At 30.0% G+C, this 27923-nt stretch overlaps 5 protein-coding genes and 2 non-coding genes across 8 annotated transcripts; 4 read left to right on the top strand and 3 right to left on the bottom strand.

Moving 5' to 3' along the window:
• Positions 1-7446: 7446 nt before the first annotated feature.
• On the top strand, positions 7447-9197 carry LOC137831666 (dormancy-associated protein homolog 3). 2 transcript variants are annotated; one of them, XM_068639433.2, is made up of 3 exons: positions 7447-7822; positions 8183-8344; positions 8763-9197. In XM_068639433.2, exons 1-3 carry the CDS (start codon positions 7462-7464, stop codon positions 8861-8863), a joined length of 624 nt encoding a protein of 207 aa, XP_068495534.2. In that variant the 5' UTR covers positions 7447-7461; the 3' UTR covers positions 8864-9197. The 2 variants fall into 2 exon arrangements, with proteins under 2 accessions (XP_068495534.2, XP_068495533.2); XM_068639432.2 differs by having other exon boundaries at positions 8183-8349.
• A 1790-nt stretch (positions 9198-10987) lies between these two features.
• Positions 10988-14095, bottom strand: TOPP9 (Calcineurin-like metallo-phosphoesterase superfamily protein). The gene is given in 5 exon segments (XM_068639430.2): positions 10988-11307; positions 11310-11316; positions 11412-11603; positions 12272-12831; positions 13564-14095. Coding segments are annotated over 5 exon segments (993 nt in total). The 5' UTR covers positions 13751-14095; the 3' UTR covers positions 10988-11260.
• Positions 14096-15115: 1020 nt separating this feature from the next.
• RPL18 (ribosomal protein L18) lies at positions 15116-17149 on the top strand. Its single transcript, XM_068639429.2, has 5 exons — positions 15116-15311; positions 15424-15513; positions 16121-16249; positions 16358-16540; positions 16788-17149. Exons 1-5 carry the CDS (start codon positions 15309-15311, stop codon positions 16944-16946), a joined length of 564 nt encoding a protein of 187 aa, XP_068495530.1. The 5' UTR covers positions 15116-15308; the 3' UTR covers positions 16947-17149.
• On the top strand, positions 15591-15694 carry LOC137833791 (small nucleolar RNA snoR69Y). The gene has a single exon (XR_011084838.2). It is a non-coding gene; the product is annotated as a small nucleolar RNA snoR69Y (small nucleolar RNA).
• LOC137833797 (small nucleolar RNA snoR53Y) lies at positions 15895-15970 on the top strand. The gene has a single exon (XR_011084845.1). It is a non-coding gene; the product is annotated as a small nucleolar RNA snoR53Y (small nucleolar RNA).
• A 1958-nt stretch (positions 17150-19107) lies between the features above and the next one.
• Positions 19108-20516, bottom strand: LOC137831663 (epoxide hydrolase 1). The gene is made up of 3 exons (XM_068639428.1): positions 20007-20516; positions 19613-19857; positions 19108-19497 (listed from the first exon to the last, which is right to left on the bottom strand). The coding sequence occupies exons 1-3, from the start codon at positions 20469-20471 to the stop codon at positions 19251-19253; spliced, it is 957 nt and encodes a 318-aa protein (XP_068495529.1). The 5' UTR covers positions 20472-20516; the 3' UTR covers positions 19108-19250.
• Positions 20517-26177: 5661 nt separating this feature from the next.
• Positions 26178-27860, bottom strand: LOC137831662 (epoxide hydrolase 1). The gene is made up of 3 exons (XM_068639427.1): positions 27148-27860; positions 26698-26942; positions 26178-26576 (listed from the first exon to the last, which is right to left on the bottom strand). The coding sequence occupies exons 1-3, from the start codon at positions 27610-27612 to the stop codon at positions 26330-26332; spliced, it is 957 nt and encodes a 318-aa protein (XP_068495528.1). The 5' UTR covers positions 27613-27860; the 3' UTR covers positions 26178-26329.
• Positions 27861-27923: the final 63 nt, after the last annotated feature.

The following is a 27923-nucleotide window of genomic DNA, read 5'->3' as shown; positions in this document are numbered from 1 at the left end:
AAATTAAATTGAGAATATACATTAGAATGACTTTAAGTGCTATTCAATTTTAATGAAATGCCAATTCCTTTCACATATATTATATTGGCTCACATATTTCTAAGGAATCAAGTAAAAGTGTTATATTGTTAATTGAAGATCAAGTAACATATGTGTATTACCAGATGTCGAATTGCCGAGTAACCGGTAAGTGGATGTTTCAATTAAGTGTATTACCAAGTGTTGAATTGTTGAGTAACTGATAAGAGGACATTTTAGTTAAGTTTATTTTCAAGTGTCGAAATGTTAATTAATCGGTAATTGAAAGTTTTAGTTAATATGTAGGAGTTTTCAGTCATCATATTTGCTTTGACCGTTAGGTCGACAACTCGACTTTCAGTCCAATAAGACATAATTATATTTATAGTAATTACAAAATAGAACATGATTAGTTGTTAAATAGCACAATTAGACACACATTGGCCTGGATAGACCTACTTTAATTCTTATATAGGAAAAGACCCATGGAAAACTATAAATATGTGACAACTTAAGGTAAAAGGTATTCTAAGTTTGAACTTTGAAACTTGTAAACTTATAACAATATCTGACTTGGACGTCAGAGTGTTAAGTACTTTCCCCATTATCATATTGAAACAGAGGATAGGAGACCATAGGACGAGAGCTTGAAGTAACCCAATAGGAGATATCTGGCATTGTAAAAAAAATATGTTCTTACTAAATTTAAGAGATTTGATAGAAATAGAGTCTATTGAATATTTTAATTAAAGGGGAGTGTTATGCCATAATCTAAAATAAATATAATTAATTTTTTGATAAAGTGAAAAATAAAAAAAGTTACAATTTTATATAAATAATTGTATTCATATATATTTTAAGATTGTAAATGAAAATTATTCTCATTCTTATTTATTTTCTGTACATATATGTTTTTTTATGCATTTACTTTGCTGCTAACAATTATAAATAGTATCATATATATATATATGGTTGTCTTCTAAATGTTGTTCGTGGCCAAACATAATCCTATACTAAATATTGTTATAACCTAAAAATGGCTTTAGAGTAAGTCATAACGCAAGTCTTCTGACATAAATATTATCTTAATCTACACAAGTGAGTTAATTAGAAGTTTACAATTTTATACGAAATATTAAATTAGGCTTATTTTAGTGTTATTGTTTGCTGGCAAACAGTATGAGTACAGGCATGGAAAATAGCTTTTCAACTTGGCTACGTTCCTATAAAGAAAAGAAGAAGAATATATGTTCGATTTACACTCTTGCAAATTACCCAATATTAAATTAGTGCCCACTCAAGTTATATTCTACTTCATGTATCAACACCTAACTACTTCGTTTTAACAAATAATTGCTTGAAAAATTTGGTGTATGACTCCATCGGAACAAATTTGTTAACTAAATCGTTCAAAGTGCAATGCTCTTTTCGTCCATTTCACAGGACGGAAAGAAAGTAACCCAGAAGAAAATATTTTGAAATATGAATTCACAGAAAAATGAAGAAATATATATAATTTTTGCTTTAGGAAGTGATTTTTTTTTTTCAATCCCACATATGTTAAAAATAAAAATATTTTATATTATATAAGTGAGTCTGAATCTTAATTTATGGACTAATTTTATAAGATTGAGTTACATTTAAAATCTACTTTTTAACATGGTAAGAGTCATTTGAAATTTTTTTATAGTTTGTTGGTCTTAATCGAACACTCACTACCAGAACATCTATAATTACATAATTCTACACACAGATTGAGAAATCTGGATGTGAAATGATTTGTAAATCTAACATTATCAAACAGTTTGATAAAGTTGAATTAAACTTAAAATTCACTTATTAATATTTTTATTTTGAATTCTCTTCAATAATGAAACAAAATATAAGTTATTCAGATTTTTTTCCCACTTTATTTTCTTTATCACAGGTGTGTTAAGTGTAACAGTTATACATGGAGAGTAGTGCAATTTGCAAACCTTAGAATGTTGCCTGGAGATTTTGGTACCTAACCTTATTTTGGGATGTATGAAACATATAAGGAGTGGTAGGTAACACTTAAAGTTTTAAATTTCATTAAATACATTGTACATACCCATTTACAATCAGATATAATAGCCGCTTATTTAATATAATATTTAAGGCACTAAGTTACTAGTAGTTATATGTTATTATTATAAAATTTATTTATATCTCGTATAACTATTTATTGTTTTTCTTAATGGTCTGAGTCCAACAAACTTATAAATAGGTGATGACTCTCACAATAAGAGGAGACACTAAACTTTATTCTATACTCTTACTCTTAGCTCTCTATTATAAATTTATCATCATCTTTACGCTCCTACTGACATAAACATCAAATAGTCTTTTACCGTCTCATTGGAAACCAACTGAACACGCAGTCCTTACCGAGTTACAGTTCCCGAGTTTATTTATTTGTAGAACATACTTGTTATTTATTTATGATAAATTTTGAATTTTATTTTCACTCTTTAATTAAAAAAATCAATTTAAAAAGGATAAAAAATATTTAAAGCTTGAACCTTTTACCACGAGAAAGCATAAAGTAAAAGATATGTGTAGGAGTGGAGTATTGGGCTTTAGGGACGGTGGGTTTGGGCTTCTCACGTGTGGTAGGTAAAAAAGAAGAATGATTTTTAGGAGTGTGTGGTGGTGACTATGCAAACGTTGATTACCTTAAAGCAATAAGTGCGGTGTTACATCAATGGTTTAGGATCAGAATAAATAAACCAAAAATGATAATCATATAAAGAGTTAGTAATTATAAGTTGAAAATGGTGTATTAAAGAGTAAACGGAAATTGGGAACGGGCTTTTTCTCTACTGGTAGATGTCTGTGTCTAACGTCAATTTTGAAGAGCAATAAGGGAGAAGTGACAAAGAAAAACATATTTAAAAAACTGAAAACAGAGAATGAAAAGGATTGAAGCAATTACCTCCATTTGACGTAATGTATATATTAGTGAATAATATACAAAGCTGAACAAAGGTGGAGCTTCCATTGAAAACGACTTTCCTCTCATAATTATTGTTAATTAGGTGACTGAGCTTCACCTTAAACTCTGCCCAATCTTCTCGGAAACTACCTTCTTTACTTCTGAGAAATATTACCATTACTTCTAACCTTTGCAAATATCGCACTCCCAAATTCCTTTTTAATCTTATTACAACTTTTCACACTTTCAAAGATTAAATCAAGATTAACAACTAACCTTCAATCTAATAATATGCATTCATCAATCCACTAAAATCCAAGGCTCCATCATAACCTTCATACCTTATGCCAAACTATTACAATTATTATTACTTCAACTCGTTATGCTTTTATCTTTAAATCCTTATTTATCATTTTTAAAAGTTTAATTAAGTCTACTTTTTAATCAATAAAAGTAATAGTTTAATATAATTCTTGTAGGTTTAAATGTATGTATTATAACACGAAATTATTCTTGTTTTATAATTAAAAAAAAAATAATTGTACATATATTTATATTAATTTTTGTGTTCCGTTTAACTGTATACTTATAATAAGAAAATTATTAAAGTAATCATGGTAAAAAAACTGATAAGAATATATTGTAATAGTTTACTTATTACAAGCAGGATTTAAAGTTAAATTAGAAAAAAATTAATTTTGCGTAAAAATGTAAGAATAAAAAACATATTTAATCTATTTTTTAAAATATAAATTTTTTAAAATTAAAGAAAATTAACTATTTAAGAAAAATAAATTAGAAATGACAGGAAAATAATAAAGACTTGGTGGTTTTTTCTATATTAAAAATCAGCCACAAATTTTCATGAATAAAAGGAAATCAATCACAAGTTATATAAGCCGCCTTGACATTTTGAGCCCGCGGTCCCCAAAAATGAAGTAAAGCACTTAACTGATAAGAACAAGTACCTTTATTTTATCATTATATCACTTTCAATATAATGGTCATACAAGAATAATTTAATTAGAAATGACTCATTTTTTTATGCACTATATAAATTATTTCGATATTTTTTGTTTTTTATTGATGAGAACAATTATTTGTCATCGATTGATGACTGATGTTTACAATGCATCTTATTAATCTAGCAATGAAATATTGTATGTTGGTCTAACTTTGCAAGTATAAGCATGTGACCAAGTATTGACCCTTAATTTTGAAAGAGTAGTTGGAGAGAAGTTCTAGTTTTAAGTTATGAACACACATCACAAAAATTACTAGATAATATCATTCTTGTGATAAAATGGTTTTGGGTAAAAAATCTTTATTGAATCTCAGCCTTTTATTTTTCTCAATTTGATATATTAATTGTCACAACATCGAAGAATGAGAAATGAAGTACAAAAAAGAAATTTGAATCAAGTGAGGTATTCATATTACAGCACTTGGTATTATGGACTACCAAATGGTTTGTAAATCAGTGTTTACTTGTTGAGTCCAAACTCAATACATGCACGACCTAAGTTAGGTACACGTGCCTTATCCTTCGATTTTAAACTATAATTTAAACAGTTAGCTTCTCAAGCTGGATCAATAATTAAATATCTAAGAAACGTATTCGGATTTAATTAACAATGTTAGACTCTGTCTTGAAAATATTATTTTTAATTGAGATTAGATGCAAGATTTTTTTGAGTGTATGTTTGGATTGATGAAAAAGATGGTGAAATGAGAGGGTTCTTACAATTTGTTTATAATATGAGGCTGAATGTTTTTTTTTATCGTATCCTTATTTATTTAGATCTCCTTATTTCTTTAGATGTTTGAAAGGGTGTCTACTTCCAAAAATATTTTGACGTTTAAGTTAATGAAAGTTACTTTATGATTCAAGTGAGAATCAAGAGTAACATTATCTTTCACCTTGATGAAAAAAATATGAATAAATTTTTATCTTATCATTGAACAATAAAATTTAGTGTGGATATATATTTTTAGTGAAAATGTGTAAAATCATATTTTTTTTTGTTATTAAACTCCAATTATTTATAAAAAAAAACTTTATTCTAGGTTAGTTTCTTAACTCTTGGATTACATCAATCAAACCTTAAATAAATCAAAATGTAAACTTTTAATCTATGTAGCACCGACACTAATACATACACGAACATGGACACAGAGATAATATAATTTTTAAAATGTAGAAAAGGAACATAGATCTATATATTATATAATTATAAATTGACAATAAAGATTTATGCGCATAAGTATATTTTAGATTTTTTTTTTGAGAAAAATATGTTTTTCATAACTGATTCAAAATGATTTTTTTCTTATTTTTATAATTATAATAAAAATTTATACAATAAATTTGAATTTTTAAAAAATTAATATATATATTTTTTAAATTATATTAAAACCATACTAAAATTATAAAAATCTGACAAATATTTTTAAATGAAAAATTTCACCTATACGTATTTTACAAATATCGTACAAACATTAATATCCAATAAATATATAAACACAATCATACTATTTAAGAAAAATGTCGAAGCCCTTCTAGTTTCTAATAGAATGGCTAACCAATTTCACCCACAGACACCAACCCCCTGTTTCGTTTCCATGAATGTACTGTTCAAGAGGAAGGATGTGAGTGGATATTCATGGTTTGAATCAAGGGATGTGTAGGGAAGTGAAGGAGATGATATACCACCTAAATATCCTCTCCCCTCCAAATGAAGATATGTAGAGGGAAAGCCATGTCAGCATCCCTTATTTCCAAATTTACCCTCATTTGAATGTATCACAATGCTTCATTTGAATGTATTAGTATTTTAAAAAATTTATTGTACATTGTTTAAAATATTATATATATATATAATATTTAAAATGAAAAAACAAATCATAATAAATTTAAAGAAGTTTTAAGTTTGTTTATTATTTTATAAAATATTATAAACCAATGTAAAAAAAATATAGTTAAATAAAATCTTCCATTTATATTTTAGTTATTAGATCAACTGATACCTATTTTTCAAGTTCTAATAAGATATTTTATTAAATGTGGTTGAATTTAGTTTTTTTTTTAAGAAAAGAATATACTATATCTAATTAAAATTGAAAATATTACCTAGGTTGGATCATGATCATCACCAAAAGATTATACTAAACATTTTTCATTTTTTTATACTAAATATTTAATTTATTTAATACAAAAAAATCCCTAAAAACAATCCATCACTTAAAATAATTTTATTGTAACATAAATTATTCATTAGAAACTGAAAATATAATTAATATATTTTCACGTATTTTTACATAATTTATTAATAAAAACTACACTTTATTATAAATATTAGTTATTAAATAAATTTAACTAACACAAATATTTAATAAAACAAAATAATAATAATTAATTATTGAACTATATTGATTATACTATTTTATCCTTATATTTTATTATAATTTTTTATGAAATCCTTTTCTATGGTTAATTAAGTTATATTTTTGTTGCTATTGTATTTTTGAGATTTTTTAATATTAAAAAATAGTAATTTTTTATTTATATAAGATGTGATTTATTTTTTAATTTTATAGTATATGTTTAATATTTAAAGAAATTATTTGAAATTATGTTTTTATTTTTTATTTTTGTTATGTTTATATTAATATATTTTTATATATAGTTATTATGTTTATGAGTTATAATTTATTTTATTATAATTTTTTATGAAATTTTTTTCTATTGTTAATTACGTTATGTTATATTTTTGTTGTTGTGGTATTTTTTATTTTTCATTTTTAAAGGGTTTTTAATATTAAAAAATAATATCTTTTTATTTATATAAGATTTGATTTATTTTTTAATTTTATTACGTGAAGTTATGTTTTTATTTAATTTGTTGAATACACATTTTTTTTTCTAATTATAGTTTTTATATTATACATATTTACATTTAACATATATTTTTTTAATTATAATTTTTAAATCTACAAAATGTGTGAAAATTTTTCATTTTTAAACAAAAACAACTCATTTTATTATTAATTTTTTTAATAAGCAAGGATTAATCTGTAAAGTAACATTTCACACTTTTAACAAAAATTAAAATTTCCTCATAACCATCACATCATTCACAAACTCCCATAAACTTTCCTCATACATCCACCTTAACATACCTCAATCCAAAGACCCTCACTTTCTTCACACTTTCCTCACACATCCACTCCTTCAAATTCTCACACATTCCCTCCCTAATCCAAACAGACCCCACATGTTACTGTTTGAAGCGATTATGGGTCAGCTGATGTAAATATAGGAAAATGAAGGGCTGATCTTGTGGATTTTGAGGAAAGTCAGGGAAATAACACGATAAAGGAAACTACTTATCACGTGATCCACAATGAATGTCATGTGTCTTTCACCCTTCTTCTTCTTCTTCTTCTTCTTCTTCTTCGGGCTTTTAATCCCTTAAAATCCCCGAGTAATGTGGGCCCATACACTAAGCAATTCTTATCTCAACGTGAACGCCGATCCATGCGGCCACGTCACGGGCTCAAAATTGAGTCGAATCGGACGGTCCAGATCTGTACCCACTCCAAAAAGTTGTTCGACCTTTAACACCCGGCCATCGTTAAATATGGCACCCATAGGGCGTGTTTGTATCTCTTACTCTGAGACCTGGTCATTGGGATCCCCATACGCTGGATCTGCTAAAATACGCTTGATCCACATGGGCCTCCTCGACCACTTGTGGGACGACACCGTCGCCGGCCCAAGGCCCGAAAACGGCCTCAGCAAGCTCCGTAAACACCACACCTTCAATTTCCGACCTAGCTCCGGCAAGGGTACGACGCTGTTACACATATATATCACCAGGACCACGAGTCCTCAATCGCAATCTTGAAATCAACCCTTATCATCGTTATTGTCTTTATAATCTAACCATTGAATCGGAGATCGATCGGAGTGTTTCAGGTTGCATGATATCAGATCTGCACCCTAAACATGCTTTTCAAGCTCGAAGCTCCAAATCGTATAAATCAACTCCACACGATCTATATAATAAGCAAGATACACGACGAGACGAAATAACCTAAACCTAATAGCTCTAAATTGAAGATTTTTTTTTTCTGAAACGCTGATAGATATTTTTTTGTAAGGAGAGTAAAATATGCTAACGACTAGATATATGTATTATTGATCAGAAGCGGAGGGCGGGAGCGTGAGATCGTACGGTGACGAATCATCCTCGGGGGAAACAACGAGAGTGACGCGTAGTATCATGATCGTGAAACCGCCAGGGTATCAGAGTGGATCGCCTCCGGTTTCTCCCGCCGGTTCTACTCCTCCGGTTTCTCCATTTGCCGGTAAGGTCGTTATTTTCCCCTCTTCTTTACTGTCACGGTAAAATAAATAAGATTAATTAATTAATTAATTAATTAAATAGTTACGGTGCTTCTTAATTTCCAGGTAGCAAGTATTTTGTCGTTTTGTAGTGGCATGATAAAGCGGGATTGGTGAGAGTAGTTATGAATTATGAAGTATGAATTGGATGTGGTTGTCCACATTAGTAGCATAGGAGCTTAGTCAGTTACAGTATGTATGACCATTATACAGTGATATCCACATTTTGGGATGAACTCAACCATGTGTGAATTTCACAGCTAGAGTAGCCAACTTGGTTATATTATTGCATAATTAAAAAATGAATATAATATGTGGCAGCGGGTGATTTTGAATTTGTGTGAGAAATTGTAGTGATCTGATGTGTGTGCATGTTTTTAGGAGGAAAAGATTCGTCTCGGTTTCGAAGAAGGTCGGCATCAGACGCGTACGAGAAAAGAGGGCAGAACAGATCCGGGCCTTCTTCTCCTTACGATGTGTGAGAAATGAGTTGCATTTTCTCAGTGTGTGAAAGCTGAGATTGGAGCAGCAGCTCTTTTGGCCTTTTCTGTATTCATTTTTGTGTTTTGTTTGTACGTATGGGTGTATGTATGTATGTAAGGAATGAAGCGAGGTTGAGATGAGGTTGTGCTGCAGTTCATGCGAGCTAGCTTTTTGGTTTAGCTTCTTTAAGTCTTTGCTTAGGTGAGCTGGGTAGTGGTTGCCAAATTGTAAGTAAGAAGGTGTAAGTAAGGATAGAGTAGCACTGTATCTCACTATCATGTATCTGTATATTTATCATCAATAACACATTCCTGCGTTTGTTCCTGTTTCTCATTTCTCCTCCTCCATTAAGTTTTAGCTTGACCAATAACAACCTTGTAATTCGGAGTATTCTTAGGCCTAAAGCGTATATCTCCGCACATGAAACAAACTTTTGTCTTCAATGATGCTTTCAGGGGAAAAGACACTTCATAATGGAACAGCCGGCCAGCTTAAATTATTGAACACGCTTGTCGGAAGATATGAGTGTGTTGTTTTTCGATTTAACCAACGAACAAAAATGACTAGGGAAGTTAAATTAAAAATCTATGGTCTTCAGTAAGTAAAGGGTACATTTATAATGATTTACTTGCTCTTTTTTCAAAAATCTGTTGCCTTGGGGAATGCGAAATAATGAATTATTCTGGTTAATAAATATATTTGCTATTTTTTTTGGGTGACACTGATTAGTGTAACAATGGATATTGTTTTACACAGTATTAAAGTAAAATTGCGTGCAAGGTTGGGGTAATCGTTAGTGGAATCTGAATCTGGCCAGCTAGAGTGGGAACAGGGGACACTAACTAATGTCTCTGCATTCCAATTTCTTCCTGGTACTCCTACAAAATTACATATTACAGACAGCACATATCGTGGACACGTTTCCATTCGAACCCTTCTCGCAGGTTTGTTTTTTGGACACAGTTTATTTTTAACCTTGTCCCTCTATTCATTATTGTTTTGTACTGAAAACATGTTTGCCATGCATAGACACGATCTTAATTGTTATCTTAAACTTGTTCTAACTATTATGATCACTGACTCATGCCCCAAATTAAGCTCTTAATATTAAAAAAATCATTCAAATGAAAATTTTGTTATATGTGTTTTGATATCAATTATGTTGTAAACTGGAGATTAAATGAATTACTATTGAGTAAAATGTTGAAATTGTTTGATGGTTGAACTTTAGTTAATAAATTTTCCAATTAAAAAATATACACTATAAAATAAATATTGATGAATTATTTTACAATAAATTAAAAAATATTCTGTTTGCCTTAGGCCTAATTATTTTTTATACAATGGATCTAAAAGTAGGATTGGTATATAAGAGGTTACTTTCCAATTATTTTCCATTAAATTGATGTGTGGCTGTGCATTTTTTTATGCCCTGTCGGTCAATCTCAGGCAAGTAAAAACCTCAAAAACATGTAGGCTTTGCTTGTTCATTGTTTTAAAAAAAATACTGTTTTCTAAAATTTATTAGTTTCCAGAATACATTTATAGTATTTGTTCATTATCCCCTGCGTCTGGTCTGGGCACGTTTCTGTTTCTGATGAGAAAAAAATGCATTTGATAATTTTAACTTATAAGGGATTTTTTTTTCTTCTTCTTAGGACCTGGAGGTGTTATTGTGTTTCAGCACTTGTGTGCTAGACGAGGCTTGTTTTCATGCTTTATTTGACCTTGAATGATTCTATTCTAATTACAAGAAAATCTTAATCAACAAATTCATTACTTTTGAGAGAGACACGGTACGATGAATAAGAAAAGGGAGTTAAGGAGAGTATAGACAGAGACTTAAGCACCACCAGAGCAGAACCGTCCAAGAAAAGGGAACAGGTTTCACATAATTCAGCAATAGCCATAGTTGCACAGAAAATTAAGATTTGTTTTTAGTATTTTTATGAGAAACCAAGAGACTGTAATGTTTCTAATTCTAAGATTCAGGAGATGGTATCCTTTATGACATGAGAAATCCAACGTGGTGAACACAAGTAGTCATGTAATTGATTACGTTATCAGTGGCATAGCAACAGGTTAAGTTAAGCCTCACGAACAGAACTCCACCAAAAACAACATTCCTGAGAAGTCATTCAGACAAATGGCATAGAAATTTACGCATTGGGTAACAGAAATCTCTTTGCATACACAAATTACATGCTAATTTTGCCAATCACAAGCAACCAACTGGTGTATAAAGCAATAATTCTGCTCCTGCACAGAAGAATGCCTGGGTGGTTCAGTTTACAATATACTATCATTGGCAATCTGCAATCAAGAAGGCTTTCCCATGCCAAACTCCTACTTGACAATTTCAACTCCGTACAAGTTGAGCTAGCTGGATTGGATTCCTATTTGAACCGAAAATCTTTGCCAATTACTAGATCTTTCCCATTTTGGGTGGCTGCTGAAAAAGATTGCATCAGATAATAATGTAATGCACAAACGTTCAAAATATCACAAGACTACAAAACAATACAACAGCGATAGTTGATATCTTACCTTCTTAAAATTCATTTTCGAAGAACTACCCGATGCTCTATCAGCGGGTTTCAATATCTCAAAGGAACATACAAGAGAATCATCAACACTTAACAATGCACCAGCATTGTCAAATTCTCCACCATAATTCGGAGCAGAAAATATCGTGACTAATCTTCTTTTTGCAAAAAACTCATATCCATCCTCCACAACCTATTGAAAAAAAAAAGATCTTGATCAGAAGAAGTTGGAATAAGTAACACAACACAGACAGATTAAAATATAGGAGCGAGGATGAATGCCTGCAATAGTTGGACAGAGCCTGATCTAGAAACGATGTGCATGTCAAATAAGGTAAGTGTACTTAGGCTTTACTCACTTAAAAGAATAAAAAAGTACAACGTAAATGATGGTAAATGTCCAAATTGCAATCCCACCCCATGTCTTAGCAATGAATATCATGAGACGAGTGTAACCTTTAGAACTTATTTTATGAACTTCTTCACTTAAAAGATTGCTAGTTGGTTTTACGAGATTATGAAAGAGTACATTTTCTTCTCCCCTTTCAGGACTCATAGTTACAGTTGTTTCAAAAAAAGATGTTAGTGAATGGGTGGTAGAAAAACACTCTATGGGACAAACTTTCTTCTAATATTAGATAAAATTTACCGAAAAGTACAAAAATAAGGAAAGATAATTAAATATGGTGTGAAACCCATCAAATTAGGTGTTCTCAAATAAATTTTGGGTCAATGGGAGAGTATGTTAAAAATGTGTTCTTAGTACTTTTCAATACCAGAAGGTAAGAGAGGAACAGTCAACTAGAATTAGGCTTGTAAGAACAACAAAATCATGGTAATATGAAGTAAGAGGTGGTTTACCTGATGCCCTCTGCAAACAAGATCAAGGTCATTTTTATCCAAAAATTCCGCAACTACATCAGGTCCAAAGGTACATGAAACGCCTCGGTCACTCTCCGCCCAACCCTCAATGCTAGAATCAGGATCAGACCAAAGCAGATCACATAGGAGACCACTATCTGGAATTTCAGTAGGCCTTTGAATCTCTTTTATCTGATCTAAACTTTCTAATTCTGGAGAGAGTCCCCCATGCATACAAAGTATTTTGTCATCAATGAGGGCAGCCACCGGCAAACAGTTAAAGCAGTCGGTAAATATTTTCCATAGCCTTACATTGAACCTCCTTTTACATTCATCATAAAAACCATATATACGGTTAATCTTTGCTTCTTCATGGTTTCCCCTCAATAGAAATATTTTGTCTGGATATCTTATTTTGTAGGCTAAAAGCAAACAAATAGTCTCCAAACTCTGCTTCCCTCTATCCACATAATCCCCCAGAAACAAATAGTTTGCCGCAGGAGGGTAGCCACCATATTCAAAAAGCCTCAATAAGTCCTGGTACTGACCATGTATATCACCTACAAGACATCCATGCCATCAGAAACAAGGGATTCAGAAAATGGGACAATTGTTTACCTATTAGCAGATTTCACCTCTCTTAAGAATAAACTGCTTATTGATTTTAAAAAAATAGGTTGAGAATTGTAATAAAATTAAATAAGAATGCAACAATGATGGAATTTTAAGTTAATTACAATTCCAATAATTGATTTCTTAATTAATGGTCATTACCACACTAATATACACTAGACTGCAAAAATGGATCTTTAAAGGATTATTTTTTCCCAAAATATCGGACATACAGGGAAGAATGAATTTTGAAGAAATGCATCAAAACATGGCATACGGACAATACAATTGCAGTGAGCAATTATCTTTCTTGCTGTTTGTTTTCATTTAATGATTGATTGAACAAGCAAGGAGCATATATCTATCATTAATTATCCTCCTCGACAGACAAAAATGTTCTAAATCCGAAAATCCAAAGATCCATTTTTTTAAAACTGCAGCAATTTTCGTTCACCTTCTAAACAAAACCAGACATCTCCTGCAGATTGTTAATACATGTAATAATTAGAACAAAACGGTCCTTTAGAAGAAAATAAAATCTCCCTCAGCGGACAACGATCATGTAAGTTGTGGTGAGACGACACACATCCATAAGATTTGGCAGATGAATTGAGGATGAATGAGATGTATAAGGGAAAAAGGTTAAAAATTTGAAGAGGAAAGGAAAAAGGGTGGCTAACCGCAGACGCGCATGGGGGCACGGAGCTCGAGAAGAATTGGCTGAGAGAGGAAGATTTGGCGGGCATTGACGCAGAGTTGACGGATCTCCGACTCAGAGAGCTGGACCTGTTTGCCTCCTTTCCCTTCGAGAAGCCTCCGAATGACGTCATCCAACACCGCCTTGTCCATCATCCCCTCCGTCATCATGATCTTCCTTCTTCCCTCTTCCCTCTTCCCTCTTCCTATCACAACACAAGACAAGAAGTGTGTTTGTTTTGGATGGATGGTCGAGCCAAAGATGGGAGAGGAAGAAGATAAATAAAGAAAATTTAGCTGTGGGATGGGAATTTTTGGTAGATGGACAAGATGGCCCAACCGAAACACACAAACACAAACACCCTTTTCAGGTTTTATATCATCTTCTTCTTTAAATCAACGATCTCTGTCAATTCATCATCGCCATCATCATAATGGATGGATGGATGCTATTATGTCTAACCCTTTCATTTTATTCCAATTAATTATTATTTTCGGATATTCAACTCAACTCCCAAGCTGAGTTGGCTGGGTTCAACTCTAATATTTGCAAAATTTGGGCTTTGCTCTAAAAATCCACTCTTTATTCGGTTGAAACCTTCAACGCAGGGGACCAAATGGCGCGTAAGAATATCATACCTTGTCAACTCTCCCTCTTCCACGTGTCTCTCCTTCGTTGGTTGTCTCTCTTCTGGTCAAATATCGGAATCGCCATTCGCCATTGGCCAGGTACCATGTTCCAACCTTCTCTTTGGACTTCGCCGTAATCCCCTCTACACGCCATCCACACACTGCTCTAATCCTTTTTCTCTTTCTATTATTACATAATACATGCACACTCTTTCTCACACTTCTATACGAATTTAATACATTTTAATTAATTTACTTTACTGAATTCCCTTAATATGTTTCTTTCTCCCACGAAAAAGGAAAACCAATTTACTTTACAATATTCAAAAACATTAAAACACTATATCTATATAATTGAATTAGGAGAGTTTAACTCAATATATTAATCATTTACCACAATAATATTTCATTGCACTACGAATACTTTGAAGTGTCATGAATGTTAGGACGGTATTCATTATCTTCGAATCATAAAAAGAAATAAAATTGTACTGTAAATTATTTATTTATATTTTTTTTTACAAAATAGAGTGTAATATTTTAGTTTGTAATTATTAATAGTTTTTTTTAACTTATATAGTTTTAAAAATATTTTTTTGCCTGGTACGTAGCGAAGTGTTTGTATACGTTTTATTTATTATTTTTTAAACACTGTTTTTTTTTTAAAATTGTTATGGTGATTTTAAGAGTTTTCTTACGTGATTTTTCATGAGAAAAAATTGTATGTTGACAAATTTTAGTTATTATTGTTATACAAATACACAATATAATTTTTTTATAAGGGAAAAATATCATTATTGAAATGGATAAAATTAAAAGAGATAAATATGATGAGAAAAAGTATAATGTCCCAGTTTTAAATTAAGAAATTGATAAATAAAGTGTATTATTCCATAGATGGTCCGAATGTGAAAAGTAGATTGGATATGTAGTTTTGGGCCTCTGTTTGCCTCGTAAGTTACCCAGCCCAAAACAGAAGCATGAGGCCCAGATCCAATACTAAAAACCCTAGCATACATAACTTCCTTGTAGACTCGCCGTTAAGTCTCAGAGACATAACCATTCATAGGTGTGTGCTGTTCCAACACCTAAAGCAGCAATGGTAAGCGTTTTTCTTCTCCGTCTCTGGTTTGTTCCTTTGAACGTAGCTCTAATCTGTGTTTAGCTTATATTCGACAACTCTTTATGTTTTTGTATTTGCCTATGATACGCAGGGGATTGATCTTAAGGCTGGGGGTAAGAGCAAAAAGACCAAAAGAACAGCACCCAAGTCCAACGACATCTACCTCAAACTACTTGTCAAGGTTTCTCTCTCTTCGATACTACTTTGCGATGTTTATTATGAATATGATTCCCTAGATCTGTTGTGTGTGTTTTCGTTTTTCGCGACGATGATGATAAATGTGAATCCCAGCTCATTATGAGGCCCTTCTCCATTTGAAAGGTCTGGGAATATACCTTTTCCACATTTGTCTGAGCCTCTGCACACTTTTCTTCCATACTTTTGAAATATTTTCAATTCGAATATTAATTGATCACATTAGTGAAATTATCCCTTATGCATGACACCCATTTTAAATAGTGTATCGTCTCATTGTTTGTACTGCTGCCAAAATCTCAATTTTTCCCTTTGAATGTAGTCTACTTTTTGTGTACAGTTTTGTCATTGCATCCACATACTCAAGGTTCCCAATGATGCTTTCCTTTTTACCATGCTAATGCTGATGACATGATTGTTACTTCTATTGTACTGAGGGAACTTCATCGATTTTTTATTTTCGTTTATCAAATTTTTAAGTGTGTTAAGTTGTTCAAACAGTTTTACTAGGTTTAGATTTGGATTCAGATCAGAAATATGTTTATGATACTACTTATGCATAGAAAGATTCTGATTATATGTTACATACGCAGCTTTATCGCTTCCTTGTTCGAAGGACTGGCAGCAATTTCAATGCTGTGATACTCAAGCGCTTGTTCATGAGCAAGGTGAACAAACCTCCACTTTCTTTGTCGAGGTTGATTAGGTATACAAAGGGGAAGGTATGTCTCTCTGTCTCTTCTTTTACATACTGTACTGGTGTAGCTAGTTCTCATATCGTTTAATTAATTATAGCTTACATTTCCACGTTTTATTTTTGTCAAATGTAGGAAGATAAAATTGCTGTTGTAGTGGGGACTATAACTGATGATATCAGAGTATATGAAGTTCCGCAATTGAAGATTACAGCACTTAAGTTTACAGAGAGAGCACGTGCAAGAATAGAGAAGGCAGGCGGTGAATGCTTGACCTTTGATCAGCTTGCACTTAGGGCTCCTTTGGGTCAGAATACGGTATGTGTGGTTAACAATTTGGAGTAATTTCTTAATCTTACACTTGTGTCAATTAAACTAATATTTGGTTCTTGTGCACACATTTTTGAACTGAAATTGATTTTTCACGTCTTTAGAATGGGGTTTTGGTATTCCTTATGGTATGGAAATATACTTGGTTTGTCAATCCGATTCCAAATCACATGCAGTTGACTTATGTGATCTAAGCTTTCAAAGGCTAAAAGTTCATTTATGTATTTCAATGCAGGTCCTTCTTAGAGGCCCCAAGAATGCCCGGGAAGCTGTGAAGCACTTTGGTCCTGCTCCTGGTGTGCCACACAGCCATTCCAAACCCTATGTTCGATCCAAGGGAAGGAAGTTTGAGAAGGCTAGAGGAAGGAGAAACAGCAGAGGATTTAGAGTTTAAGAAGATAGCTTTCTATTTTTTTTGGTAGTGTTCTGAAATTCAACATTTTGTCATAGGCGCTGGGTTGGTGACTTTTTCTTCTCATATTTTTGTTATAAGAATTCAAGTATGGACATCGTTCTTGGCCCCCTTGTTTTTACATTAACGTGTATTAAAAACATATTTGATGAATTGTGAAAAACCCTGTCATTTATCGTGACCTTTTTTCCGTGGCCTGAGTGGGTTAGCCTTTTTTAATGGTGCCTCCCTCTGTCACTACCATTTTAATAAACAATATTAATCGGAAATTGTTTTCGACATAAAATAAGGAAACATTGTAAATCGTTTTGTGTAGTCTATTTAGATGTCGAATTATCTTTATGAATTCTTAATTTGATGATGCATTTGTTTTTGGGTTTTTTGGGTATGTATTTCAATAATCTTGTGTTAGCACAAGATCAACTTCTGTAATCTGAATATGAGAAGTTCAAATTCTTATATAATATTGTTGTACCTGCAAACATTGCTACCCTTAGTTTCTTAAACTAGAAGTGAGCTAGCATGTAAATAACCGTAACACAATAGTACTTAAAATTAGAAGATAAGCACGGTTGCAGAATTGTGAAGAACAAAACCATAGGCTCATTTCCTTTCTCTGCGATATGCATGTACTTTGATGCCATTAGCTTTCACTGTTCTGTGTTTTATTCTGCCAAATCCAATGCATCTGTCTCTTCATACATCTCGTTTTAATATTAATAACTTTTACTATCAATAATTTTGATTACTTACAAATAATACATTCCCATATAACCATGATATGAATTTTGTATAAATTGAATTGTAATTATGTTTTAAGAGTATTGAGATTTTATTTTGAAATCTTATCACTTTTTTGTGATTCTCATTGGTAAACGAGATTTTAAATAAATTTTTGTTGATATCTTTACAATACCGTTTTCTTTCGTGTAGATCTTGTATTTAAGATGTGAAAATCTTGTACTAAAAATGCTAATATTTTTCTCAAATATTATAGAAAAATAAATCATAATAAAAGGTAAACAAATGTTAATATTTTTTAACTTTTAAAAGTATGAATTTATTTAAATAGTTTTAAATTTAAATAAACTTTCCATCTAAAAATGTAACTTTATAATGAAATTATGTTTAACTTGAGACATCTGTAGTAATTTTAAAGTACTATACATTTTTAACTGTGCAACATTTTCATTAAAAAGTTGAAATTTTTAATAAAATAAAAGAGAAAGAGCATAGTAGGCAGAACCAATAATTCTTAAGTTACGAATCATAGAAACCCAATTAAGCATGATGCATAATGCATAATCTATAAAATTAGTTAGAATAATCAAAACTATAAATTTAGAATTTCTTCCTGCTCTTACATTACATCCACACTGATGTTTAAAATGTGTTTCTCCATGGAACACTTCATGAGGAATTTTGCATTCAACTTTCCCATACATTTCTTGTATGAAATCGTAACAGGTTTGTTGTCTTCATTCCTTATTTCACAAGCCTATAATCAGTCTTAATATGATCATTCTCTTTTTCTTAAATGTTCAAATGCTTCAATGTTGGTGAAAGCATTTGGGGATCTTAAAAATACTTACTGGCTTCTAAAATTGCTTTCTGAACTTTGTAGTTATTTATAGACACCACCATCCTCTCTGTCAACCCAATGTTTTCATTCTGACTGCAACCAGCAATGCAAATTATTCTAAATGCTTTGCCTTGTCCTCAAGTCAGTACAACCAGAGAATATAAGCAACGCTCTTGTGTATTTGAAATTTTTACACTGTCATAGTGTTCTTTTATTAAATCTTTTTTTCCCTTTAATGATCCTCAGATACCCTCTTCAAGAACTGCAGAACTACACAAGAGCACAACAAAGGGATATGGGAAGGTACATGGAGAGTAGATGGACTGCAGAATCTACAAAAGCTCAAGCAGAACCCTGAGCTTTCAAATGCAAGGAAATAATTACTTTTTGTTAAGATAAACATATAATGGAGAAAACCATAAACCCACTGTTTTTAGATTGAAAATTTAATATTTTAGATTGAAAATTGTGTTTTAGTCTCTTGTCTAATTTACTCATGGTTTATTGATGCTCTGGTATTCTTGAGAGAATCCAACATTATATTCAAACACTACAATCATCTTTAATTAAAAATAACTTTCTTATTTATGCATTATGTCCTGCATAATTAAAAATAACCTGTGTTTCTCAGTAAACATAGTCATAAAATAAAAACACAGCAACTTCAACAATTTATTCTACTTTGAAGTCATTTTTTGATCAGATCAAAACTTGTTGATAAACTCGTATATGTAATTACTGATTTCCTCTGCTGTTTCTTGATTATTGAAGTGAGCTACTCCTTTCTGCACAATCACTTCTTCTAAATTTGGCACATGTTCTTTGAAACCTCCACCATGGATGTACTCCTTCATGTTCAGTGAGGTGTATACCATGTCCAACTCACCTGTGATGAACTTTACCGGCACTTCGATTTTCACTCCACTCCACGGTGCTGTCAGCTCCCAATTTCTGTAAACAACATACACTATTAGATGTCTTTCTAACATATCATTCTTATCATGTTTTCCAAATACTTTCCCCCGAAAATGATTATGCTAAGAGAAACAATAAATTAATCACATACGGGTTCAGATTTCTGTAATAGTTCAAGGGTCCTGTGAAGCCCGTTTTCTGAAATTTGGAAACATAATAAGCAAGATCATGTTGTGAGAGCCAAGAGGGTAAGGAATTAGTCATATCTGGATTGAATCCAGTTCCGTATTCTCCCATGGGAAAGATCGGAGGACCAGGTTTGCGAGTTGTGAGGATGTTTTTGAGCACATACTCAGTCCCAACTTCAGCCATCTGAGCTTCCATTTCGCCTGGTTTCTGTCACACGTTTTAAATACAATTAGGTACTGCGATGCATCTACCATTAATCTGTACAACCTCCTTCCTTAGTTTCACACAGAAACAAAAAAAAAAATGATTTAATTGTTTACTTGTTTAAAATGAGGAAAATGAGAGAATTTAGTTACCTGAAATCTGCAGATGTAGTAGTCATCTCCGTATACGGCCCGCATGACATCAACGGGCTTCACTTTTGGGTCTCTGCGACGGAGAGGAACACTGAGGCAGACATAGGCCTTCACTTTTTCAGGGCGAAACATGCAGAGGTACCAACCTATGACGGCACCCCAGTCATGAGCCACAAGGAAGACTTGCTCAACACCCAGAAGGTCTATAAGCGCAACCAGATCACCCACTATGTCAAAGCAGGTGTAGCTGCTCATGGAAGCTGGTGCCTCTGTGTCACCGTAGCCTCGTAGATCTGGTGCAACCGCGTGATATCCTCGGGAACTGAGAGCCAGAATCTGGTGGCGCCAGGAATACCACAGTTCAGGGAAGCCATGGAGGAACAAGACGACAGGACCCTCTCCTTTCTCAGCAACATGCATTTTGATGCCATTGACTTCCACTGTTCTGTGTACTATGCCTTCCATCTCTTCTCTTCTTGCTGTGAGACTGTCTACTAACTCAATTTGATATTTTTCTCTTATTTATAAATAAATTTATTCTAAATATAATTTTTTTATTATCTCTAAAATATCTATATAGTTAGGTATAATCTAATTCAGTGGATGGATTTTTTTTTTCAAAATATATAAATAAATATAATGGTAAATTTGTATATGCTTAGATAATATTAATTTTACTATTTTTTATGTTTTAATATTAAGTAATTCGTATTTTTATAAAAATAATTATTTAATGATACTGAAATAAATAATTTAAAGATGTCAAAAATAATTTATAATATTTTAATTAATTCAAATTTACAGAAAAATATTTCATATTTTATTATTTAAATATTTTTAATTACAACAGTAAATTTATAAATTTATATTTTATATATTGTAAAAAAATAAAAATATTTTTCTCAATTATCACTTCAGTCACAAACTTCAATGAACTTTCCTCACAAATTCATTTTAATCATCTAAATTCAAACATCCATTTTCTTCATACTTTCTTCTCAAATTATACGCATTTCTTCTCAAATAGTCACACATTCCCTCAGTTTACAAAATTGGATTTGAATTCTTTTATTATGTAATTAATAAAGTGTTTTTTATAGTTTATTTTATATATTATTTTAATATTATTAATGATATATTTTAATTGGTGGTGTACATAATATAATCAATAACTTCATTAAAAATTGAAAAATAAATTTAATTACTTTCATTGTTTTTGAAAAATTAATTAATAACTTTCACAAAAATTATTTTTGAACATTATTTCCTTATTATGTGTACATAATTCAGATATATTAGAATTATCATTTATATGGAAACCTCGTCATATTGGATTAATAATTATTAAAAAAATTAGCAATGTGATTAATACTTATTAATTATTAAAATAAGTAAATCTTTAAAAATTTATTATAATAAAAAAATTGTATGTTAAAGTCTCATTTAAAATCTAACTAAACTAAAATCATATCACATTAACACAATTTCAATTTAAATCATACCATTTTAAGAATTATTTACAATAAAATTGCATCATATTGACATTCCATTTGTTAATTTTTAATTTTTTTAATCTATTTTAATAATTAACGTATTACATCCATGAAAAATTATTGTCACTTGTTTTTTTCTTTGATTCTATATTATCATTTTTGGATAATTAAATGTTTGGAAATGTATTAAATTTTTGAGATAATGATATCATAGGTTTTGTACGTAAATATTTTAAATTTACACTAACAATCTTGTTTAAACATATGTTATTTTTTTATGTGATTTGCTCCATTATTTTAGTATAATATATTTTTCATTTAGTTTTTTATGAGTAATTTAGTAATAACAAATTAATTTGAATTTAAATATATGTATTATTATTTACAAATTAAAATTAAAAGTTAATATGGTTAAAATACACTACAAGAAAATCATGAAATAGAAACCAATTTTTAGATACCAGAAATAATTAGTTATTATAGTGACTAATTTATAAACCATTTTAAAAACTAAAAAAGTTTGAAAATTTGATTTTTAAATTAGTTTTTTTTAAATAAAAGTTTTCATGTTAGACATCACTATGCAACTTAAGATCTCAGCTAGGCTGACACCTCAAGTAACAACAATCATTTGCCATCACATGAAAAAAGTATTATTAAACAAAAAAAAAAATACAAAAATACGGGAAACTAGACCAAAACCCATATGTTAAGAAAAACGATACATACTTAGACTATACCTATTCGTAAAGAATTATAAGAACAAACAAGGTGGAAGCCTATTATACCAAAGAAAAGATTCTCTATGAAAAAATCCTAACTTAGCCAACTTATCAGCACATGCATTTCCTCCACGACGATTTTTACGACGATTTTTAAATTAGTTTATATTATTCTTAAATAGTTTTTAAAATTGTGTCTAATTAACAACCAAGAATTTTGCTACCAATTATTTAGATTCTAAATTTGGTAGCAAAAACTTTGGTGGCTAGTTAGACAATGTAGAAACCATTTAACAATAATATAAACTAATTTAGAAATTAAATATTTTTTAGTCTCTAAAATAGTCTTTAATTTAGTCACTATATCAATTAATTATTATTTTTATTTAAAAATTAATTTCTATTTAATGATTTTATTATAACGATAGTCGTTAGAAAAATATTTTAAAAGATCGAATAGTAACTTATCATATTTTACATTTTTGTTCTTATAAATTTTTTTTTTTTAAATTTTAAAGGTGAAATTTTTGTTCTGATAAATTTATTATTATTTGTAATTTTAAAAGTGAAATGTAAAATACTAAGTTATGTTTATCTGCATAAATTATTATTATCCTTTAAAATTATTATATATGTTAATAAACACACAGCTACAAAATTTCTTCTTTCATGTTTAGTATTTATTTTCAATAAACATGAATTTGATCGAAAAATCTTATCCGAATCTAAACATTGAAATTTAATTGAATTCAAATCCAATTTAAATTTTAAAAATTAGATTAAAATTAAATCCAAATCTATATTTCATATAAAAAAGCTAATTTGAAATTTTATAAATTTAAATCCGAATAATTAAATTGTAATATTCAATTTTAAATTCATATTTTCTAAAATAAAATTTAGATATTTATAATTTGATTTATTTAAGTTTAAAATAAGATAATTTTTCGCAAATTCATTTTCATGAATTTTTTTTGCACTTTTGTAATTAAATAAAATAATCATAATAACTCTTTAGTTAATAATTTTGAATATAAAAAATTTAATAAATTGTATATATTTAATGTGAGGTGCATAAAGTTTAACGTACATAATAAACTACTCTTTTCCATAACATAATTTCTTCTAGGCTTCCCACTAAAAAACCAAACTACATTTGATATAATCGAACTGTCTTTGATGCTTCAATTATTGAACCGTCTTCAACTTTGTTTTCATCTTTCTGTGAAGATTTTTTGCAAATAAGATGTGGTAGACAAAAGTTGTTTTTGAGATAGAGAATGAGTGATTTTAAATGGATATATATATATATATATATATATATATGAAACCAATACGTACAAAATATAAATAAATCAGTATTTTTCTTTCTTAGATATACATACATCTCATACTTTTCTTACAATTTACTTCCATATTCCATATTTTTTTCATAATATATATCATATTAATTTACATATATTTAAATGAGGGGAACATTTGCATAAAAAAATAAAAAATTCAAGAAAAATGTGAGTTGACACTTATTTACGTAATGTTGTTTATACATTATTGAGTGATAAAAATTGTAAAGGTCAAGACTTATCCTTTATCAGGAAGAGAGAAGTTTATAAACTAATTAAGAGGATTAAAGATTCTAATTATATATGTTTTGGTGAGAAGAAATAGAAAAGGAGAAATGAAATAAAAAACTAAAAATTAGTGGAAAGAAAAAGAAAAGAAATAATGCAATTTTTTAAATTGTTTAATTTATTTTTAAATTCATTTTATTTATTTATTGTTATAGTAAGAAAAGAGTGAAAAAATATACAAATTACCATAGTAAAGTATATGTTCCAATTAATTATAGTACGCATAAATTAACAGCATTACTTGTTTTTTTAATTAGTTGTCTTTTAAAACAACTTCATTGATCTTTTTGAGTACCACAACATTTCTTAAATCTTTTTCCAAATGCCTTGTTTTAGTCACCTACCCTTTAACTTAAGAATGTGAAAAATAAAAAATAAAAAATTTAACTATTTAGATTTCGAAAAGTGACTAGAAAGTAAAAAGATTATATTAAAATATTTAAATAATAATAATAAAATAAATAAAAGAGTGAAAAAAAATAAAAGAAAAAAATGAAAAATATATTTGATTGAATAAAAATTAAAGAAAAATAAGTAAAATTTTTGTAACTGATTTAATTGATCAAATAAAAGAATTTGTATTATATTAATATATTAAAAAATAATTAATAAATAAATTAGATAAATATAAATATAAATTATTAAAATTTAATAACTAAAAAATATAAATTTAAAATAATAATATATTAAAATAAATTACTGAAAATTATTACAATTTACATTAATGAATTTTATTTTATTTTATTTTATTTAAATATTTTTCTAACAAATGTAATTAGAAATAAAATATTAACATATATAATTAATTATAATCAGATCTATAAATAACTTTCTTTTAAAAAAAATTACATCGTGAGAAAGGTTTAAAGTAATATTTTTATTTCTACGATTATGTAAGTTTATTTTCTGCTCTTTTTATTATATATACTACGGTGATTCTTTTCTTTTACTCAATTTTTAGAATAATAGAAATTTTGCATGAGTCGAAATTAAAATGCAAAAAATAACATGTAAAATAAAAATGATAAATTGATTAAACAACATTTTTTCTTCTTCTTGGATTTGAGTCTTTCTTCTTCTTCAAATTTTTTCTTTTCTTCTATTAGTAGTTTTGAGATTGAAGAGTATGATGATTTTCACGTTAAGATTATAATTGACTTGATGATAGATATAAAAAAATAATGATTTTATCAAAGAATATAGTTGTTTGAGATGAAATGAAGAAAGTGATTGAAAATTAAGGTTATTTTATTTTATATGTGAAATTTGGTGTAGAGACGTGTGAGCGTATATTTTCTTCAATTGTTATCTTTAAATAAGGAATTAAAGAAAGAGTGTGGAGTCAGTATACAAACGGTACATTTTAAAAAATTTAAAAATAATTTTATTTTTTAAATAATTAATATGAAATGAAAAAATATTTTATTGTATTAATAAAATAAAATAAATTAAATAAGAGTATATATAATTATAAATTATATATTTTATAAGAACATCAAACCTTTTGCATTTTTGAAAATAAATACATCGTCTCTATTTTTTCTGCACAAATTTATCAAAATAAGTAATTTCCAAATTTATCAAAATAATTACTTTCCAAAAGCATTTATATATTTCAGTAAGTTGTGACTTAACAATCTTAATTCTGACAAAAGTTAACACCAGAAAAGATTACTTCAAGAAAAATTTATACAATAAAATTGTCATTTATTATTTATAATAATGTTTAAGCATTTAATTTTTGAAGCCGGACTTTTGTTTATGTAATTTGAAGAGAAATTTCATTCAGCATTTCAGATTTATTGACACAATCTGTAGGTCCTTGATAAATTTTGTTATGATACCCATGCTAGTTCTGAATATTTCAACTTTTTATAAGTTAGGTTAGTTATTAATAATCTACGTTTTTACCTTGCTTGTTAGGTAAGAAATTTTCGCCTTCAGGAATTTCAAGAGGAGAGAGAAAAACAACAGGCTGAGTCACATCTCTCAATAAATCTCTTTCCGCCACATAATTAACACTTGAAAATCAATTTGCATAATTAATTATTTTAAAAAATACTATACTAAATTGAATATTAATCCTAAATTATTATTATAGTATTAATAATATAAATAATAATAATAATAATAAAATAGAAATAGAGCAGATTCTTTTATATATTTAATGGATCTGAGTTCGATTTTCTCTTGCGGTCGATTGGTCGCTTACTACCCGACATAGCTTTGTACTTCGAGTTGGTCTCAATAGCTCCTTCAACCAAAATTCAAGTATACTACTACACTGAAGTAGTCCATATAATACTTGATCTTCAGACACTAAAATTATATTTAAATAAAAATAAGTTTTTTTTTATTTATGCATTATCTCTTGCATAATTAAAAATAACTTGTGTTCCTCAGTACACACAGACATAAAATAAAAACACAGCAACTTCAACAACTTATTCTATTTTGAAGACATTTTTTTGATCAGATCAAAACTTGTTGATAAAATCATAAATGTGAGTATTGATTTCCTCAGCTGCTTCTTGATTATTGAAGTGAGCTACTCCTTTCTGCACAATCACTTCTTCTAGATTTGGCACATCTTCTTTGAAACCTCCACCATGGATGTACTCCTTCATGTTCAGTGAGGTGTATACCATGTCCAAATCACCTGTGATGAACTTTACCGGCACTTTTATTTTCGCTCCACTCCACGGTGCTGTCAGCTCCCAATTTCTGTAAACAACACACACTTACTTAATTACCTCTCTTTCTAATATATCATTCTTATCATGTTTTCCAAATACTTTCCCCAGAAAAGGATTATGCTAAGAGAAACAATAAATTAATCACATACGGGTTCATATTTCTGTAATAGTTCAAGGGTCCAGTGAAGCCCGTTTTCTGAAATTTGGAAACATAATAAGCAAGATCATGTTGTGAGAGCCAAGAGGGTAAGGAATTAGTCATATCTGGGTTGAATCCAGTTCCGTACTCTCCCTTGGGAAAGATTGGAGGACCAGGTTTGCGAGTTGTGAGGATGTTTTTGAGCACATACTCAGTCCCAACTTCAGCCATCTGAGCTTCCATTTCTCCTGGTTTCTGTCACACGTTTTCAAAACAATTATTGCCATCAGATCTAACATTATTCCTCTAAAATCTCCTTTCATTTCACCTAATAAAGATTGATTCAAAGCTTTATATGCATCTACCAACTAATCGAACGCCGCTTTATGTTTGACAGAAGTCTGCCATCGCTAAAATTAAAAATAAAATGAGAAACAGTGATTTGGGAGAAGCAATATACCTGAAATCTGCAGATGTAGTAGTCGTCTCCGTACATAGCACGCATGGCATCGACGGTTCTGATCTCGGGGTTTCGGTGGAGTAAAGGCACACTGAGGCAGACATAGGCCTTGACTCTGTCGGGGCGAAACATGCAGAGGTACCAACCTATGATGGCACCCCAGTCATGAGCCACAAGGAAGACTTGCTCAACACCCAGAAGGTCTATAAGCGCAACCAGATCACCCACTATGTCAAAGCAGCTGTAGCTGCTCATTGAAGCTGGTGCCTCTGTGTCACCGTAGCCACGTAGATCTGGTGCAACAGCGCGATATCCTCGGGAACTGAGAGCCAGAATCTGGTGGCGCCAGGAATACCACAGTTCAGGGAAGCCATGGAGGAACAAGACCACAGGACCCTCTCCTTTCTCTGCAACATGCATTTTGATGCCATTTACTTCCACTTCTTTGTGCTGTATTCCCTCCATTTCTCTCTCTATGCACAAAAGATAACTTCAACAATTGCGATGGCGTTATTTATAAAGTTAAAGTTTCCTTTTCTGGAAATGTCGTATATGCTTCTCCTGTATTTCTCACTCTCTATGTTTGTCAGAATCAAGCTCTAAAATATTACTCATAAAAAATAGAGGTGGTAAATATGAGAAGAACTACTTATAGAAAAGTTTTTTCGTCAGTAAATATACATATTTTAACATTTATAAATCACTTTTTTAATAATACTTGTTAAGCATTGATGCAATATATCATTTTTCTGAGCCTCTAGATATATAAACCGTTG

This window comes from Phaseolus vulgaris, chromosome 6 (genome assembly GCF_051622355.1).
Source record: "Phaseolus vulgaris cultivar YP4 chromosome 6, ASM5162235v1, whole genome shotgun sequence".
NCBI lineage: Eukaryota > Viridiplantae > Streptophyta > Magnoliopsida > Fabales > Fabaceae > Phaseolus > Phaseolus vulgaris.
Note: the sequence above shows the minus strand (reverse complement) of the source record. Positions and strands in the feature narration are given on the sequence as shown.